General features: G+C 42.0%; 1 protein-coding gene and 1 long non-coding RNA gene across 4 annotated transcripts in view; one reads left to right on the forward strand and one right to left on the reverse strand.

The window, feature by feature from the left end:
- The window catches only part of srl (sarcalumenin), a 119,050-nt gene that overhangs the window by 97,824 nt on the left and 5,862 nt on the right, over positions 1-15,364 (forward strand). For all 3 annotated transcript variants that reach the window (XM_063059448.1, XM_063059450.1, XM_063059451.1), the window contains 2 exons: positions 9,893-10,009; positions 15,005-15,238. In XM_063059448.1, the coding sequence (XP_062915518.1) occupies positions 9,893-10,009; positions 15,005-15,238 (351 nt within the window). The remainder of the gene's footprint in view (positions 1-9,892; positions 10,010-15,004; positions 15,239-15,364) is intronic.
- LOC134352177 (uncharacterized) overlaps positions 1-15,364 on the reverse strand; it is a 42,929-nt gene that overhangs the window by 8,298 nt on the left and 19,267 nt on the right. The window lies entirely within an intron of this gene.

A 15,364-nucleotide genomic window follows, 5' to 3' on the forward strand; every position in this document is an offset into this window, starting at 1 on the left:
GGTAACTTGTGGGGTTCCACAAGGTTTAGCGCTTGGTCCATTGCTGTTCATTTTGTATATAAACGATATATGTATGGTCTCTCAGACATTAAAATGTATATTGTTTGCTGATGATACAACTATATTTTGTAGTGGGGAACATCTGAAACAAGTTTTGGATACAGTGGAGAAAGAACTAAAAATTATAAAGTAATGGTTTGATACTAACAAATTATCACTGAATCTAAATAAAACTAAATTCATAATATTTGGAAACTGTGTACCAAACTCATATAGTAAACTTAGAATAAATGATGTTGAAATTGATAAAGTATCTGAAACAAAATTTTTAGGAGTGGTAATAGATAATAAATTAAACTGGAAACCACATATAAATTGTTTAAGCAAAAATGTCAAAATCTATTGCAATACTCTACAAAGCGCAAGATTTCTTAAATCAGGAATCTTTGAATACATTACAGTATACTGTTCACTTATAGTCCCATACATGACTTACTGTGTAGAGGGATGGGGAAATACATACAAAACAAATACAAACTCAATTTTTCTACTCCAAAAGAAAGTCATACGAATTGTAAATAAGACAAGTTATTATGAGCCAACCAATCCACTATTTATTCAACTAAACACTTTAAAATTCAGAGATTTTGTAGATTTTAAAATAATACAAATTATGTATAAAGTAAAAAAAATGGACAGCTACCACAAAGTATCCAAAGGTTGTTTAAAATGAGAGAAAGTCAACATGATTTGAGAGGAACATGTATATTTCAAAAACAAAGGATAAGAACAAATGTAAAAAAATCATTGTATTTCAGTCACAGGGGTGAATCAATGGAACAGTTGTAGTGAGAATTTAAAAACATGCACCACACTTAACAAGTTAAAAAATTTATTTAAAAATAATTTAATGGACAAAGATAAAATACATGATTTAGAATGAATGGGAGTAATGTAAATAAATTGGTTGTTGACTTCAGAAGGAGTAGCGGACCGCACGACCCAATTTACATCGGTGGTGCGCAAGTGGAACAGGTCAAAAGCTTTAAGTTCCTCGGGGTCAATATCACAAATGACCTGACTTGGTCCAACCAAACAGAGTCCACTGCCAAAAAGGCCCACCAGCGCCTTTACTTCCTGAGGAAACTAAAGAAATTTGGCCTGTCCCCTAAAACCCTCACTAATTTTTATAGATGCACCGTAGAAAGCATTCTTCTAGGGCGCATCACAACCTGGTATGGAAGTTGTCCTGTCCAAGACCGGAAAAAGCTGCAGAAGATCGTGAACACGGCGCAGCACATGACACAAACCAATCTTCCGTCCGTGGACTCACTTTACACTGCACGCTGTCGGAGCAGTGCTGCCAGGATAATCAAGGACACGACCCACCCAGCCAACACACTTTTCGTCCCTCTTCCCTCCAGGAGAAGGCTCAGGAGCTTGAAGACTCGTACGGCCAGATTTGGGAACAGCTTCTTTCCAATTCTGATAAGACTGCTGAATGGATCCTGACCCAGATGTGTGCCGTACCCTCCAAATATCCAGACCTGCCTCTTGGTTTTTTTGCACTACCTTACTTTCCATTTTTCTATTTTATATTTATGATTTATAATTTAAATTTTTAATATTTACTATTGATTTGTAATCCAGGGAGCGGGAAGTGCAGAATCAAATATCGCTGTGATGATTGTACGTTCTAGTATCAATTGTTTGGTGACAATAAAGTATAAAGTACTTGGAGTTGGATTTTGTGTTAATAGATTATGAAATTTTTGTTTTGATGTGATGATTGACGCCAAATATGTTGTTCTATAAGTAAGAGGGGTAGGCGTAATAAGCTGTAGCTTCAGCCCACACCCTTTCGGTCTGTTTTAAAGAATATCTATGTTTTTTGTGATTTTTTTCCTATGAAATCATTGTTATGAAATCATCGTTGAAAATGATGCTTTTTGTTATGTTTGTAGTGACCGAAATAAATTTCATTCATTCAATCAGGTTTCAGCTCTCCCACCTGGTTAACAATGGAATTCCAGTTCTTAAAGTAACCTTCATATTTGTTAAAATTCTTTTCCTCTAGTTTTATTAGAATGGCTTCCTTTATCAGGCATATCATTGGCATGGCACAGTAGTTTTATGCCATCAAAGTCAATCCTATGGCCATTGTGAACAAAGACAAAGGTCTTTGATATTCTTCAAATGACTGTTTATTCTATTATGCAACCATGATAACATTAAAATGGTATTTCTTTAGGGTGAAGAGATTTTGAGAATCTTAAAGACATAAATGATGCTAAAGAAATGCAGATTTTCCTGTTTGATGATTTTATGTAAGTGGAGTGAATATGACCACAGAACAGAAATCAGTCATCATCATCAACAGGTGCCGTGCCCAGTTTGAGCTTTGACTGCCATGGCCCACGCAATCTTGTTTCGGGTCAAGTGGATCAATTCATTAGTATTCATTTCCAGTTCTCTGGCTGCTGTCTCCATCATCATTTGTCTTTGTCTTCCTCTTGCTTTCTTCCCTTCAGTCTTTCCCATGATTACCGTGCATTCTAACTCCTCTTTCCTAATCACTTGTCCAATGAAGTTACGTTGCCTTTTCATGATCTCATACATTATTTCTCTTTTTGTGTTTGCTCTGTTCATGACATCCTCGTTAGATATTCGTTTCGTCCATGATATTCTTTGCAACCTCCTCAAAAACCACATCTCTGCTGCTTCAATTCATTTCCCCATGTTACTAGATATTGTCCAACATTCTGAGCCATATAACATAACTGGATAAACATAATATTTCAGTACAGAGCTCATCTATCATACTTGTTGCTCTCCATCTCAGACACCATTTGATTGACCCACTACTGTTCTTGCAGACATTCTCTCTCTCATTCTCCACATTTTAAACTCCCACTGTTCCATTTAGTCCCCTATTTCAACTTACTCTGTGGCTTGGTTACTCAGTTCTAATGCAAATCGAAAGGAGTGCAGATGCTGGCAGTCTAAAATGAACATCGAAAATGCTAGAAATACTCAGGAGGTCCAGTAGCATCTATAGAAAGAAAACAAAGCTAATATTTTAGGTCTGTTTATCTTTTCACAAATGATGCTTGAACATTTTCAGCATTTTCTGTTTTTTTACTGCTCTGTTCCACTACCTGTTTCCATCTCTGTTCTGTTTGAGTTGTTCACCTTCTCTGTTTTGTTATCTCCTCTTTGTTTTTTTATTTCCTTCTTTCAGGATTTTTTCTCTTATATCTCTGTCCTAGCTTTATTCTTTATGTCATTTTGCTCACTTTTTTTGTATGGTACTTGGAAAACTTTATCCTGTAGTTAGAACTTCCAAACTATTAGACTTGTTTGCCTAGCCAAATAGCCTTCCATTCTTACCTTGCAAACATTTGTATCTGTCCTACTAGTCACCTGAAATACAGAATCCAATTAACTAACCAACTAACTCAGAATAATCAGATAAGCAGTTATTAGTCAAACACGAAAAATCTGATTGAGATACTGCAAGGCACAACCCATTGACTTCAGAAGTCATTCTGAGATATTTAGAGATGTCTTAAACACTTCAATCAGTAATATGAAAGATAATTCATTTCTAGATTGATTTCCATATTCTCAGGTGATCACAGTAAGCTTCTGGCAAATTAATGTAATTTTTCTTCTGAATGTAGAAAAATGCAGCAGTGAATTTACGCCCAATAATTCTATTTGCTAACAATCAGATTGTTGGACTACATAATTTGTTTCTGTTGATGGTTAAGGAATGTATATTGGCCAGAAACAGAGAACATTCCTCTGGTATCCTTCAAAAGAGACGTGGGTGAGTAAAGAGGGCTTTGGTTTAACACCTCCTCTGAAAGGTGCTACGTTTTCCAGTGTTGTATCCCTTTACTTCTGCTATGTTGCTCAACGCTTTAAAGTAATACTTAAACCCTTCGACTTTCTGACTTGGAGACCAGGTGCCACCATTAAACCAAAATTTATATCTCTTTGGTTTCCATTCTGAGGATAATAACTGATTTTTGTATCTTCTTGCCAGACATTTCTATATACGAACAAACAAATCATAAGCAGGAGTTGGCCATTCAGCCCTTCATGCCAGTTCCACTATTAATAAGACGATAGGTGATCTGATCTAATGTATATTCTGCATTCCCATCCATCCATGGCAACCTTTCATCCCTTGCCCATCAGGAATTCACCTATCTATGCCTTACACACAGAATGTTCAAAAATACCCATTTAGGAGGGATATCCTTCAGTGTGACTGGAGCTGACAAATAACTCAGAGAAAAAGAATGATGACAGATTGTTAGTACTAATGAGAGTAGGCTGATTACAAAAAGCTCAGAGAATAAGTAAGAAACAAAATAAAAAGAAGCACAAGGTAAGACTAGCTGCAAACATAGAAGGAAATCCACAGAAGTTCTGTAGGCACATGAACAGGAAAAGGGTTAGAATAGGAGATGTATAGTTACAAAACTGGGAATCATAGTGAACTGCAAAAATGAGAGAAATAGGATATATAAATGAGCTGTGGAATGATGGAATAGGTGGCTGATGATACGTAATGCAGAGAAATGTAAAGTTTTACATGCATATTGTTACAGGCAATAAATCTAAAGCAACACACACAAAATGCTGGACGAAATCAGCAGGTCAGGTGGGATCTGTGGAGGGAAAGAAACAGTTGATGTTTTGGGCTGAGACCCTTCAATAGGCCCTGATTGTTGACTGTTCATTTCCTTGCATAGATGCTGTCTGAACTGCTGAGCTCCCCCAACATGTGTGTGTTGCTCAAGCTTTCCAACATCTGCATAATCTCTTGCGTCACCAATATAATTCTGAAAAAAAACGTACAAAAACAGAGATCAGAGTATATATACTTCAGTTGATAGGACATTGATGGGATGTAAAACTGGGCTGAGAAGTTGCAGATGGAGTTCAACCCAGATAAGTGTGAGGTGGTTCATTTTGGTAGGTCAAATATGATGGCAGAATATAGCATTAATGGCAAGACTCTTGGCAGTGTGGAGGATCAGAGGGATTTAGGGTCCCAGTCCATAGGACACTCAAAGCTGCTACGCAGGTTGACTCTGTGGTTAAGAAGGCATATGGTGCATTGGCCTTCACCAATCGTGGGATTGAGTTTAAGAGCCAAGAGGTAATGTTGCAGCTATATAGGACCCTGGTCAGACCCTACTTGGAGTACTGTGCTCAATTCTAGTTGCCTCACTGCAGGAAGGATGTGGAAACCATAGAAATGGTGCAGAGGAGATTTACAAGGATGTTGTCTGGATTGGGGAGCATGCCTTATGAGAATAGGTTGAGTGAACTCGGCCTTTTCTCCTTCGGAGCGACGGAGGATGAGAGGTGACCTGACAGAGGTGTACGAGATAATGAGAAGCATTGATCGTGTGGATAGTCAGAGGCTTTTTCCCATGGATGGATACATAGAGCCTAGAAAAATAGAGGGCTATAGGTAAGCCTAGGTAGTTTTAAGGTAAGGACATGTTCGGCACAGCTCTGTGTGCCGAAGGGCCTGTATTGTGCTGTAGATTTTCTATGTTTCTAGGTATATAGTCGTGCAATTCATTACAAGGGATGGTAAGTTGAGAAAGTAGTTAAATATAGGTTCAAGGTTAATTTTAGTGTCAGTGTATGCATGTAGAACTCTGTTATCTGTCTTCTCCAGATAGCCATGCAATACACATGAAAAGGTAAAAGAAACAAAACTTGCAGACACCAGAATCCCCCACCCCTTTCCAGCAGAAAAGAACAGCGATAACTACAATCCCCATCCCCCTCACTCGCAGAAAAAACAGCAATAACAATCCCCGACCCCCCTCCCCTCAGAAAAACAGCAACAAAACAATCCTCAAACCCCTCACCCACAGAAAAAAACAGCAACAATAACTATCTGTGACCCTCTCCCCGCAGAAAACATCAACAATAACAGGGTTGACCCCTCCCCATCTACTTCTGCTGTTTCAGTCAGTCTGACCTTGTCCATCCCTTCTTTACTCCTGTCATGTTACTTTGGAATTCCTAGGAATCTGTTGCTGACTCCCACCTACCCAACACTCCCATCTGCTGACACTCGGGTTAAGCTGTTGTAACCTGGCTTGATCTCACCACAGCCCCTGCAACTCCTCACTGCCAGCAAAAAAATTCTGCTTCCAGTCCACTCACTCTGTCTCTATGGCCACCATACTGTGCAACTCTATAGACCTCCATTAGACCTTCAGATGTATTGCCACTGTTGGTTTTGCTTCGTCACTGACTGCCTGCTCCTACCCTCACAGCACAGGCTGATCCCACCCTACAAGTGCTGAAACCTTTGTTTCTGCCTTTGCCCCCCCGAGCCCATCTGAGCAGTTTTTTATCTTACACCCGCCCTCTCAACTCCCTCCCTTACCTCTGTGTCCTGTCACCTTCATCCTACCCAGTTCAACCAGCACTGACCTCAGCCTCACTGGTTTAAACCTCTCGCCTGCTTTCAACCTCCAGTCTCCCTGTCTACCCTGTTGTGAGATTGGTGTTGGGACCTCTGTTCATCCCTTCTGTGAGTGATGTAGACTTGAGAATTGGAAAATGGTGCTGAATTTTGCAGATTAAAGAACAACAGATTACAAATTAACACAGTACAGAGCACAGACACTTAGAAGTGTCTGGACAAAGGGGGCAAATGCTAACTTAATTTCAGTGTCGCAGGTTTGAAATTCCTTTGTGTGATGAAAAATTTTTTACCACATGGAAGGGAATTTTATCAAAACCCGGGCATTTTTAGCTAAATATAATCAAGTTCACACTATGAATTCATTGAAAGGTGTGGAGATGAGAGTCCAGGACTTGGTGTGACTGACCAATGTAAGACAGAGTTGCTTGGACATATGCATTGGTGTCAGGTGATGTTCACTGGGACTTCACTGGCATAAAGTTCATCTGTAAATCATATGTTCCTGAAGCAGGTCATACTAAGATGTTCTTAAAGTTGAGCTGCCTTTCCTGTGGCCCAGTGATCTGAAGTTCAATACCAGTAATTTTTGTAGTCAGCCATTCATCCCACACCAGTTCGCTGTTGGTCTCTGGGTATTCATATCAACAGATCTGATCTAGAACACCCTCTGTTTTCTATGGGCAAGCCAATTCTGAATCCAAATGACCAGGCATCCCATGCATCTTAATCTTCTGGATGAGCGTCCCATGAGGGACTTTGTCACAATTCTTACTCAAATCAATGTAACCCCAATCTAGAAATCCAATCGGGAATTCCAAAGGAATCCTGTTCCGCAAAGATCATAGGGAATATGGAACACACTTCTCTACGGAGCAACTAAAGAAGGTAGAGGAATCACAATTAAGGGGAGACTGGACAAATAAACGAGAAAGGAAGAAAGGTCTGCTCTGCCATTAAATAACTATACCCTAAACTGTATTCCCACCTGTCCAAATAACCTTTCACCTTCTCACTTATCAAGAATCCATCTAAAACTGTACAGAATGCAGGGTGGGGAAGAAGCAGCTATTTCCTGGAATTTAGAATTTTAAAAGGAGGAAGGTAATACTCAATTTATAGAGAATTTAAGGTTGACTGCACCTGCTTATCTCCATACCTCAGGACAGACTCCGAAGTAAACTGCAAAGTCTGAGTAAGAAATCTTGCTGTTTTATGCCTTCAGAAGTTGGGTCTGGAATGGTGACAATGAAAGATTAGGAAGCTTCATTTCAAGTTACAGGCTAATTAGAGGACACAAGGAGGTACCAGTAAAAGGCAGGTAGAGGATTGATGTCATGAAGCTTAAGAAGGGTGCCACACCTCCTCTCATCCAAAGGGCAGGTGGATGTTTAGGAGGAGATTTTCCATTAGATTCTACTCCATTCTGGTGGAATTTACAACACTGGTTATGTAGTCTGGAGGGTTATCAGAGGTTACAGCAGGACATCGATAGGATGCAAAACTGGGCTGAGAAGTGGCAGATGGAGTTCAATCCAGATAAGTGTGAATTGGTTCATTTTGGTAGGTCAAATTTGAAGACAGAATATAGTATTAAAGGTAAGACTCTTGGCAGTGTGGAGGATCAGAGAGATCTTGGGGTCTGGGTCCATAGGACACTCAAAGCTGCTGCATAGGTTTACAGTGTTGTTAAGGTGTATGGTGTGATGGCCTTCATCAACTGTGGGATTGAGTTTAAGAGCTGTGAGGTAATGTTACAGCTATATAAGACCTTGGTTAGACCCCATTTGGAGTACTGTGTTCCGTTTTGGTCACCTTACTACAGGAAGGATGTGGATACTATAGAGAAAGTGCAGGGTTTTGCCTGGATTGGAGGGCATATCTTATGAGAATAGGTTGAGTGAACTTGGCCTTTTCTCCTTGGAGCAAGGGAGGATGAGAGGTGACCTGACAGAGGTGTATAAGATGATGAGAGGCATTGATAATGTGGATAGCCAGAGACTCTTCCCCAGAGCGGAAATGGCTAACACGAGGGGGCACAGTTTTAAGGTGCTTGGAAGTAGGTACAGAGGGGACGTCAGAGGTAAGATTTTCACACAGAGAGTGGTGGGTGCATGGAATGCACTGCCAGCAAAGGTGGTAGAGGCAGATACAATAGGGTCTTTTAAGAGACTCTTAGATAGGTAAATGGAGCATAGAAAAATAGGGGGCTATGCAGTAGGGAAATCCCAGGCAGTTTCTAGAGTAGGTTACATGGTTGACATAACATTGTGGGCCGAATGGCCCGTAATGTGCTGTAGATTTCTATGTTTCTATATTCTATAACATCACCAATCCCCCACCCCACTGAAAAAAATAGCAACAATACAACCCCCGTCCCTTCCCTGCAGAAAAAAGGCAATAATACAATCCCCTAACCTCTCCCCACAGAAAAAAACCGCAACGATAAACAATCTCTGACCCCCTCCTCACAGAAAAAAACAGTAACAATACAATTCCTGACCCCCTCACTCACTGAAGAAACAGCAACAATAACAATCCCTGACCTGCTCCCCACAGAAAAAAAACAGCAATACAATCCCCAACCCCCTCACTCGCAGAAAAACGCAGTGACAAATGCACTGCATTCTCAACCCTCCCCTGCAGAAAAAAGTGACCAACCCTCTCACTTGCAAAAAAGGACAGCGACAGCGGCATCAAAAAACCCCTAGCCCCCACCCATATACAAAGAACTTACAGATTACCCACCCGCCGATCAGCCACAAGAAAAGAAAATGCGGAAAAACTGAAGGAGACTGAATAGAGTACAGTCCAATCACATAAATCTCAGAACTCACACCTGGTCCAAGTGGTGGCCCCGTTGGGAGCGATCACTGGCACTGTTGGGAAGTTAAAGTTTATAAATAGTGGCTTAGAATTTAAAAGTCATGAATAAGCCTTATGAAACACTGGTTCATCTTCAAGTGGAATACTATATCCAGCTCTAGGGTCTGAACCTTGAAAGGATGAAAGCACTTTAGAAGAGGCATAGTTGATGATTTACCAAAATCATTTTGAAGTTGAAGCTCTTTTGTAATGTGGCTGGATTGTAAATACTGGGTTTGTTCTTAAGAACAGAGGAGATAGCAGGAAGATCAGATAGAGGTATTTAAAGTTTAAATCTAGTGAGTATTTGAGTCTGGAATTGACTTCCAGGTTTAGTAGTAAAGGATGATTCAATTATAATGTTCAGAAAAGGATATAAAGGGAAAGAATTTAAAGAGTTGTGGGGAGAGAGCGGGAACCAGGACTCGCTTAATTGCTGTAAAGTAGAGCCGCAATGGACTTGAAGGCTCTCCTATGGTACTACCATTCTATGATTCTGTGAACTCAGTGTTGTCTTGCTATGTGATACCATGAATTATATAATTGTTCTACTTTCAGATGGAGAAATTGTATCAAAACCAATGGTATTGTTTTTGGGACCCTGGAGTGTTGGAAAATCCACCATGGTCAACTATCTCCTTGGACTGGATGAGACTGTCTACCAGTTGTATACAGGTACAGAAAGGCAATATAGAGAATGTTAAATATTTGGGTGATGGACTCAATAAAGATTGCTTTAACATTAAGTTCATGACTAGGAACACAGCCAAAGGGACAGATATATTTACACTCCTATCTTAGGCCTCCCATGCCCCAAACATCTCAGATTCAGATTTAATTATCATGTATATATTGAAACATTCATTGAAACGTGTTGTTGGTGTTAACAATCAACACACCTAACACCTAAGTATGTGCTGGGGATAGCCTACAAGTGTTGCCACACTTCCGGTTCCAATATAGCATGCCCACAACTTATTAACTCTTACTACCATAAATGCCATTTACTAGTTAAACAAAATACAGTATAGCTCATTCATTACTCCAGATTAGCAAGGTAATTTATTTTAGGAGCTAGGTCACTAAGTAGGAATGTGGATTTAAAGTAATCAATTGATGATTGTTAGAAAGATTACTTGGGGGCTGAGGAATTAGGAGGTAGTCAGGACTATTGCTTGCACACTGCTCCACTGTTTGTGCAGAAGTTTCTTTCCGCAGCTTTGTGTGCTCAATATACGATCCTCTGCTTTTTTTCAAATTCAGATTTGGAATCTGATTCTTATTTATTTATCAAAACATACAGTAATGTGTCATTTGTATTAATAACCAACACACTCAAGGATGTGATGGGGGCAGTCCACAAGTGTCACCACACACTCTGGTGCCAACATAGCATGCCCACAATGCTGGGCAGAACAACACAGAACACAAGTAACAAGCCCCATTCCTCTCTCCTTCCTACCCACCAATCCAAGCTCATACACCGACCTCTAAACCCAAGATAGGCCATCTTTGGCCTCCAGCCTACAGCGGACTCATGGATTCACCAGCTGACTTCCCCAGCAGACTTGCAGAGATTCGCAGACTTGGGGTTCCAGCCATTGGACCTCAACGTCTGGAAATCCAATTGATCTTCAAGCTTCCATCTATATGCTTTTCCTGCATACCTCACCCAGAATAATTTTTCTACTTCAGCAAAAAAATTGGAATGATTGCGTGTGATGGAAGAATGGCTACTTTGGCAAGGGTATGTAGTAAAAATCAGGAAAATAGAACATAGAACATAGAATAGTACAGCACAGTACAGGCCCTTCGGCCCACAATGTTGTGCTGACCCTCAAACCCTGCCTCCCATATAAGCCCCCACCTTAGATTCCTCCATATACCTGTCTAGTAGTCTCTTAAACTTCACTAGTGTATCTGCCTCCACCACTGACTCAGGCAGTGCATTCCGTGCACCAACCACTCTCCGAGTAAAAAACCTTCCTCTAATATCCCCCTTGAACTTCCCACCCCTTACCTTAAAGCCATGTCCCCTTGTATTGAGCAGTGGTGCCCTGGGGAAGAGGCGCTGGCTATCCACTCTATTTATTCCTCTTATTATCTTGTACACCTCTATCATGTCTCCTCTCATCCTCCTTCTCTTCAAAGAGTAAAGCCCTAGCTCCCTTAATCTCGGATCATAATGCGTACTTCCTAAGCCAAGCAGCATTCTGGTAAATCTCCTCTGTACCCTTTCCAATGCTTCCACATCCTTCCTATAGTGAGGTGACCAGAACTGGACACAATACTCCAAGTGTGGCCTAACCAGAGTTTTATAGAGCTGCATCATTACATCGCGACTCTTAAACTCTATCCCTCGACTTAAGAAAGCTAACACCCCATAAGCTTTCTTAACTACCCTATCCTTTCAGGGATCTGTGGACGTGTATCCCGAGATCCCTCTGCTCCTCCACACTACCAAGTATCCTGCCATTTACTTTGTACTCTGCCTTGGAGTTTGTCCTTCCAAAGTGTACCACCTCACACTTCTCCGGGTTGAACTCCATCTTCCACTTCTCAGCCCACTTCTGCATCCTATCAATGTCTCTCTGCAATCTTTGACAATCCTCTGCACTATCTACAACACTACCAACCTTTGTGTCGTCTGCAAACTTGCCAACCCACCCTTCTACCCCAACATCCAGGTCGTTAATAAAAATCACGAAAAGTAGAGGTCCCAGAACAGATCCTTGTGGGATACCACTAGTCACAATCCTCCAATCTGAATGTACTCCCTCCACTGTGACCCTCTGCCTTCTTCAGGCAAGCCAATTCTGAATCCACCTGGCCAAACTTCCCTGGATCCCATGCCTTCTAACTTTCTGAATAAGCCTACCGTGTGGAACCTTGTCAAATGCCTTACTAAAATCCATATAGATCACATCCACTGCACTACTCTCATCTATATGCCTGGTCACCTCCTCAAAGAACTCTATCAGGCTTGTTAGACACGATCTGCCCTTCACAAAGCCATGCTGACTGTCCCTGATCAGACCATGATTCTCTAAATGCCTATAGATCCTATCTCTAAGAATCTTTTCCAACAGCTTTCCCACCACAGACGTAAGGCTCACTGGTCTATAATTACCCGGAGTAACCCTACTACCTTTTTTGAACAAGGGAACAACATTCGCCTCCCTCCAATCCTCCGGTACCATTCCCGTGGACAACGAGGACATAAAGATCCTAGCCAGAGGCTCAGCAATCTCTTCTCTTGCCTCGTGGAGTAGCCGGGGGAATATTTCGTCAGGCCCCGGGGACTTATCTGTCCTAATGTATTTTAACAACTCCAACACCTCCTCTCCCTTAATATCAGCATGCTCCAGAACATCAACCTCACTCATATTGTCCTCACCATCATCAAGTTCCCTCTCATTGGTGAATACCGAAAAGAAGTATTCATTGAGGACCTCGCTCACTTCCACAGCCTCCAGGCACATCTTCCCACCTTTATCTCTAATTGGTCCTACCTTCACTCCTGTCATCCTTTTTTTCTTCACATAATTGAAGAATGCCTTGGGGTTTTCCTTTACCCTACTCGCCAAGGCCTTCTCATGCCCCCTTCTTGCTCTTCTCAGCCCCTTCTTAAGCTCCTTTCTTGCTTCCCTATATTCCTCAATAGACCCATCTGATCCTTGCTTCCTAAACCTCATGTATGCTGCCTTCTTCCTCCTGACTAGATTTTCCACCTCACTTGTCACCCATGGTTCCTTCACCCTACCATTCTTTATCTTCCTCACCGGGACAAATTTATCCCTTACATCCCGCAAGAGATCTCTAGACATCGACCACATGTCCATAGTACATTTCCCTGCGAAAACATCAACCCAATTCACACCCGCAAGTTCTAGCCTTATAGCCTCATAATTTGCCTTTCCTCAATTAAAAATTTTCCTGTCCTCTTTGATTCTATCCTTTTCCATGATAATTATAAAGGCCAGGGATCGGTGGTCACTGTCCCCCAGATGCTCACCCACTGAGAGATCTGTGAGCTGACCCAGTTTATTACCTAGTACTAGATCTAGTATGGCATTCCCCCTGGTCGGCCTGTCCACATACTGTGACAGGAATCCATCCTGGACACACTTAACAAATTCTGCTCCATCTAAACCCTTGAACTAATCAGGTGCCAATCAATATTAGGGAAGTTAAAGTCACCCATGATAACAACCCTGTTATTTTTGCACCTTTCCAAAATCTGCCTCCCAATCTGCTCCTCTGTATCTCTGCTGCTACCAGGGGGCCTATAGAATACCCCCAGTAGAATAACTGCTCCCTTCCTGTTCCTGAATTCCACCCATATTGACTCAAAAGAGGATCCTGCTACATTACCCACCCTTTCTGTAGCTGTAATAGTATCCCTGACCAGTAATGCCACCCCTCCTCCCCTTTTTCCTCCCTCTCTATCCCTTTTAAAGCACTGAAATCCAGGAATATTGAGAATCCATTCCTGCCCTGGTGCCAGCCAAGTCTCTGTAACGGCCACTACATCATAATTCCATGTATGTATCCAAGCTCTCAGTTCATCACCTTTGTTCCTGATGCTTCTTGCATTGAGGTACACACATTTCAGCCCTTCTACCTTACTGTCTTTACACTGTTTATTCTGCTTCTCTTTTCTCAAAGCTTCTCTGTATGTTAGATCTGGCTTTACTCCATGCACTTCTTTCACTGCTCTATCGCTCTGGGTCCCATCCCCCTCGCAAATTAGCTTAAACCCTCCCGAACCATGCTAGCAAACCTACCTGCAAAGATATTGCTCCCTCTCGAGTTCAGGTGCAACCCATCCAATCTGTACAGGTCCCACCTTCCCCAGAAGAGATCTCAATGATCTAAAAATCTAAAACCCTGCTCCCTGCACCAACTCCTCAGCCACGCATTCAACTGCCATCCTCCAATTCTTACCATCTCTGTCATGTAGCACTGGCAGCAATCCTGAGAACGTCACCCTTGAGGTCCTGTTCTTCAGCCTTCTGCCTAATTCCCGAAACTCACACTTCAGGACCTCATCCCTCTTCCTGCCTATGTCGTTGGTCCCAACATGTATCATGACTTCTGGTTGCTTTCCCTCTCGTACCAGGATGTCGTGCACCCAGTCAGGACATCCCGGACCCTGGGACCTGGGAGGCAACAAACCATGCGGGTGTCCTTCTCATGTCCACAAAATCTCCTGTCTGCTCCCCTGACTATAGAGTCTCCAATGACCACAGCTCTCCTCTTCTCCGTCCCACCCTTCTGCACCACAGGGTCAGACTCAGTGCCGGAGGCCCTGCCACCGTGGCTCACACCTGGTCGGTCCTCCCCGCCAACAGTATCCAGGATGGTAAACTTATTATTCAGGGGAATGGCTACAGGGCTGCTCTGCACTACCTGTCTGCTCACCTTCGCTTTCCCCCCTCTGACTGTCACCCAACGACCTGCTTCCGACAGCCTAGGTGTGACTACCTCCCTGTAGCTCTCACCTATGACTACCTCATTCTCCCTTATGAGTCGAAGGTCATCCAGCTGCTGCTCCAGATTCAATAGAGTTGATGTGCAAGGGTAACTGAATGAAGGAGCAGGCTTTGCGTGTCAAATGATCTCTGCTGCCTGTTCCTAATTTTCCCGTATTTTCTACCTACCCATTAGGTGCAGAGCCAACTACAACAGAATTCACAGTACTCACACATGGAAATAAGATACGGACTGTGGAAGGAATTGTCATGGCTGCCGATAGTGCTCGATCATTTTCTCCTCTAGAAAAATTCGGGCAGAACTTTCTAGAGAAACTTGTTGGCATCGAGTTCCCACACAAGCTGCTAGAACGAGTGACTATTGTGGACACCCCTGGAATCATTGAAAACCGTAAACAGCAAGAGAGAGGTACTGTATACAACTTATAAAACTATAATAACTGCTTACAAATCATATTGCAAGCTGAGTAGGAAATGGGGGATTTTGTGAGAGGGGGAAGGAGAAGTAACTTTGAGTTAAACTAAGAAGATTAAA

This window comes from Mobula hypostoma, chromosome 9 (genome assembly GCF_963921235.1).
Source record: "Mobula hypostoma chromosome 9, sMobHyp1.1, whole genome shotgun sequence".
In the NCBI taxonomy this organism is placed as follows: domain Eukaryota; kingdom Metazoa; phylum Chordata; class Chondrichthyes; order Myliobatiformes; family Myliobatidae; genus Mobula; species Mobula hypostoma.